The 5193-nt window shown below is 35.9% G+C and overlaps 1 protein-coding gene across 1 annotated transcript; it reads left to right on the top strand.

Annotated features, from left to right (window-relative positions):
- The first annotated feature begins 410 nt into the window (after positions 1-410).
- On the top strand, positions 411-4326 carry LOC107221763 (FAS-associated factor 2). The gene is made up of 8 exons (XM_015660885.2): positions 411-968; positions 1050-1130; positions 1274-1499; positions 1689-1875; positions 2238-2411; positions 2852-2947; positions 3483-3795; positions 4030-4326. Exons 1-8 carry the CDS (start codon positions 906-908, stop codon positions 4192-4194), a joined length of 1305 nt encoding a protein of 434 aa, XP_015516371.1. The 5' UTR covers positions 411-905; the 3' UTR covers positions 4195-4326.
- The last annotated feature ends 867 nt before the right edge of the window (positions 4327-5193 follow it).

Below are 5193 nucleotides of genomic sequence, written 5' to 3'. Positions count from 1 at the left end.
ACCACGAGTGAACTAAAATGAATCAATCGAGACTCGAACCTTCCTCGAGCGAGGGTCTGGGGGTCGAATCAACTCATCGACCGTTCGTCATTCGTCCAATCAGGATCGCTCTACCACGATTCTACTGCCGCTTAATGCATGAATCATGACATGCTGTGCTCGTGATTTTTGCAATATATTATACTATGCCATGAGGCGTTTGCAATGACATTTAAAAATAATTATATCTGAGTCCATCTCAGATGTTTTTTGTTCCAGCTTGGCCATGAAAAATTTGTTATATTTAATTGACAATTGCTAATTGGAAATATCCAGCCGTCCGCGGAAGTGCAATGGGAACATTGCGGTGGCGCATGACACAACAAAATTGCGATTTGAATCATAATCAAATAGAATAAACTTAAGTACTTGACTATGATATTCCAATTAAACAAAGCTGTGTAATCGTTGATTCGTAATTCGTCTTATCTCTCTGTTGGCTTAATTGTTTGCGCGCAAGTGTCGCAATTTGAAATAATCGAGTATGTATACATGTAATATGTATTGTATTGTAACCAGTGAGTCTCCCTCTGTAGTGTGCATAAAAAAACATTGGATAGATAGTCACTGAGGAACACTGGTCGAATAAATGCTCTAAAGCGTTGGAAACACGGAAGGCACTGCAAAGATGCGCGAAAGTGACTTGTGATCGTGCTTGTGATGATCCAGCGTAGCAAGACGTATTGAAATTAAGGTTAATTTTTTTCCCCATTCCCGAACTAACTACCCAAATGATCATTCGGTTAGCTGGTTGCTCAAGTTTTATAAGCGTCTCGTACTGTAGTTGATAAGCATTTGACAAAAAAAAAAGTTGAAAAGGCATACTTCATTACACAATTTTACACAAGTCAAAATCGAAACCAACCATGGCAGATCTTAGAATTGGAGAGTTATCTCCTGATCAAACAGAAAAAGTTCTTCAATTTCAGGTAAATTTCCTCCTTCATACTTGAACTTTTGTCAAAAACTTACCTATCGATAAGTTAATTACCGTCACCACATTTTTCTAGGACTTGACCGGTATCGATGATTTGTCTGTGTGTCAAGATGTTCTACATCGTCACAATTGGAACTTGGAAGTAGCTGTACAGGTACATTAAACTTGCAGATCATTCATTTTCCTGATTACTTATCGACCAGGAAGCATCTTTGTTTTAATAACTGTTTTTCTTTTTTGTCAACAATCTTAACCTCCAACCCGAGCCTTTATATTTATTACTCGATGAAAATCTAGGAGCAACTCAACCTGTACGAAGGAAGACCCTCCATGTATGCGCAAGATTCACGGTCTCGGCCACCGCCAGTCATTGATGATACGGGATTTCGAATTTATTTTAACCCTCCAAACACTTCGGATAATGGCGGCAGTTTATTCTCTTATATTTACACATTGTGGTGCAATATTGTCTCTAGTATCGGACAACTACTCCTTGCTATATTTCGCTCAGACATTAGACCTAGTAAGTGTAATCATAGTGAATTCCGTTAACTTATTGTTACTCTGTTGCGTAGTGATAAATCGCTAATACAAAGGTTGTGACTGCTGTCGACTTGTAACGTAGCAATCCAGGTTCATCTTTAAGATTCGACTAACATCATATGTCGCTGTGTTTTACAATAACTCCATAAAACCATTTACATATTCGCAGTATCCTCGGATCCTGTGGAGGATGTTGTAAATTTCATAAGAGTATATGAGGAGCGCTACGGAAATATCCATCCTGTATTTTATCAAGGATCCTACAGCCAAGCTATTTCTGATGCGAAACAGGAGCTCAGATTCTTACTAGTTTATTTACACAAAGACGAAGCTCAAGATATTGATCAATGGTGCAGGTAATCTTGGTTCACTGCTTGATTCGGATTTCTAACTTTCTTCCTGCGTGTGGATGATTTTCAATCACATAAATATTATCTCTTAGTGTCAAAGTAATTAACATGTGCAAGAGCCACGCTCACAATCTGAAGATCCCATATTTCCACTGATAATATCAAAGTTATATACTGAAGTGTTTATAAAGCACTTTCAAAAATGAAATTTTATTATTGCTGAACGTATAATGAAAGACATGCATACATGCCAAGCTATGGCATTTTCGTGATACTTAAAGCTCTTACACATCTCCGGTAGACTATATTCTATTCTGTAAGTTTTGCAGCCAGAAATAATATCTATCATATATTCATTTACTCCTCAGAAGGACTCTGGGCGATCCAGAGGTGGTGAGGTTTATCAATACGCGAACACTATTCTGGGCATGTAACGTCCAGTCTGGAGAAGGCTATAAGGTTTCAGAAGCTCTTAGGTCAGGCACTTACCCTTTCCTTGCCCTTATTGTTCTCAGGGATAACAGAATGACTATCGTTGGGCGGTGAGTGGTAAAACTACGACATATGTTACAGATTAATCATGCTGCCAGTACCTCTTAGTCAAACACATAACACAAATGCGCGTTATTGTGGTAGACTATATTTGGAATGTTCAAGACTGTTTTTGTATTTCATATAAAATAGCATCTGATAACAGATGACACATTTACCTTCAGCACCCATCAGTTATTAGGCACTATGTCATACTAAATAAAATGACACCAAAAATAGCTTAAAGGTTGATTCTACTTTAAGCACAATTTGAAGAATGGAGAATCCAGTTTATAAAAGTCACTAGCCTGTGCGTACCTTTATTTATGGGGAATTCACTCTCAACAAATAAATTACTTTGTCATACCGATTCAAATTAACTGTTAATTACACAGAATATCGGATAAATTTGAATTTTTCTATTAATCATGATATTATTAAATGATCTCAGCATGGAAGGTTCACCTACACCATCTGAACTGATTCCTCGCCTGCAAACTATTATGGAAAATAACGAAATCGGTCTTATTCAGGCAAGACAAGATAGGTAAGATATATCAATTGTACATACATATCCACTTATACCTGGTAAATTATAACAAATAACAAAGAAACCCGATCGAAAATTGCATGAAGTTGAAGTTAGTACCGTTATTGTAACGACACACTGAGAAAGAAATCACTGCCCCGCAACTTTAGAATGACTTCAAAGAAGTACAGTTTCCGAAATGGCTATGTTTTACTTTTCAATATGGTTTGCGCAATCTCTTGACAATCTCAAAATTGTGAGATAACAATTTTTCCTAAACATGCATCGTTATGTCAACGATATATGAACTTCAACCTTGCACCGCAAACCAATCTTATAAAATCAGATTGCAATTCTCTTTACCCAAAATCTTCTGATATTTGGATGCTTAAGGCTTTCAATGATTTCGTTATGCTTGCAAGTGTGAGTACAATAAGGGCCAGCCCGAATTGACAGCAGAGTTTATACTGTACTCAAAGGTCTAATCGGCAAAACTAGAATTCATAGAATTAAATATTATCAAATTAATTGTATATACTGTTACATTGTTCAGGGCAGAACGTAGTGCAACTCAGTCTCTGCGTCAGCAACAAGATGAAGCTTATGAAGAATCATTAAGAGCTGACCAAGAGAAGGACCGACGAAGAGAAGAGGAGCGAAGAGCAAAAGAAGAGAAAGAAGCCAAGGAAAAAGAAGAACTCAATGCTCAAGAGCGGGAAATTCAAAGAATTCGGCAAGAGAAAGAGCTCACAGTTAAGAAAGTTCCATTAGAGCCCAACCTTTCTAACCCTAATGTGTGTCATCTTCAAATAAAACTCGGCGAAAGAACTATGAAAAGAAGATTTCTATTGTCTGACACAACCGAGGTAAATTTTTTATTGAGATACGCATCACAGTCGTCCTAACTATGTCAGTAAAATATCATCAAATATCAACTATGTCAGTAAACACACATTGGAAGTACACAAAAAGATCCGTCACATAATATGATTATTATATGATGTGACCCTTTACATTGGTCCAAAAACTATGGACATTGACTATCTAATTGTAAGTTTATTTTGGAACATAATTCTCTTGAATTTTACTATTCATTTCAGGACGTGTACCATTGGATATTCTGTCAGCCAGATTCGCCAGCTAATTTTGAAATTACAACTAGTTACCCAAGAAGAATTCTTTATCCAGCCAACATTATACGGACATTGGGTGAAGCTGGATTAACACAGCGAGAAGTGCTACACGTTAATAATTTGGATGATTAACACTGACCAATATACCTACCTACATTCACTATTTTCGGTGTCACTCCGAGGAATGAATGATTCAGCGGAAAGAGACGTTTACTGAAAGATAATATATATTTGATACATTCTAGTATTTTACATACTACGCCACTGCTACACGGTAGTAAAAAAAAAAAAAAACTATCGAGAGATATATAATTATTGAAGATTTGAATATGTTAAGCTTTACAAAAAGCTTCTTAATATGTATAATATTTCTACAGAGATGTACTAAATTAATATAGTAGATACTTAACCATTTTTTCCTGCGTCACCTACAAGCGGATTTTTATACGTGATTCATTGGGTCACCTTGGTCTTTCTACAAATATGCTTCTGAACATCACAATCATTTCTATCTCGTAGGGAAAAAATTAATTTTGCACAGCTATGAATTAGTCAATTAAACCATTATGGAACATAATATATCACTCGATGCTTCGACCCATACAATAACGTATTGTTTCTCAGTTACTTCAAAATGAAATAGGCACCCATTTAAAAAGAAATCAGGGATATTGTGGAGGTTTAGGCTTAAGAAATACATGCGTTAATCGGCGAACACTATGGACTCGAAGTATAAAAGATGCAAGCTAGTCCTAATTAAGAAAAAGATACTTCAATTACTCAATCCTTATAACAAAATTATGTTATATTTAATAACGGCGGTACTCTTTACATCGAGTCTTATTATCGAACGTTATAGGCCTGATTTTAGATGAGATTTTACTTAAAATTATTGTACCGTAACATGCCTACGGAAAAGTATGTATGTAATTAAAAATTTACCGTATGAATAAAAACTGAAAGTTTTCATTGCAAATCTAGCAAAGTTCGAAAAGTATAATTTTATTCTACTATTTCAACATACGGGTTTTTACTCATTTTTACGCATGATAGAATAACCATATCAATTATCTACCCCTTGTAAGCTTGAATCACGAAGTCACTCAAATGCGTGAATCGACAGAACTTGCC

This window comes from Neodiprion lecontei, chromosome 1 (genome assembly GCF_021901455.1).
Source record: "Neodiprion lecontei isolate iyNeoLeco1 chromosome 1, iyNeoLeco1.1, whole genome shotgun sequence".
Lineage (NCBI taxonomy): Eukaryota > Metazoa > Arthropoda > Insecta > Hymenoptera > Diprionidae > Neodiprion > Neodiprion lecontei.
This window is presented reverse-complemented; position numbering and strand designations above follow the sequence as displayed.

Bases quoted from the DNA above. Each gene is read 5' to 3' on its own strand.
- LOC107221763 (XM_015660885.2), top strand. From the start codon at position 906: ATGGCAGATCTTAGAATTGGAGAGTTATCTCCTGATCAAACAGAAAAA. The intron at 1,131-1,273 runs GTACATTAAACT...ATGAAAATCTAG, and splicing joins ACTTGGAAGTAGCTGTACAG to GAGCAACTCAACCTGTACGA. The intron at 2,412-2,851 runs GTGAGTGGTAAA...AAATGATCTCAG, and splicing joins AGAATGACTATCGTTGGGCG to CATGGAAGGTTCACCTACAC.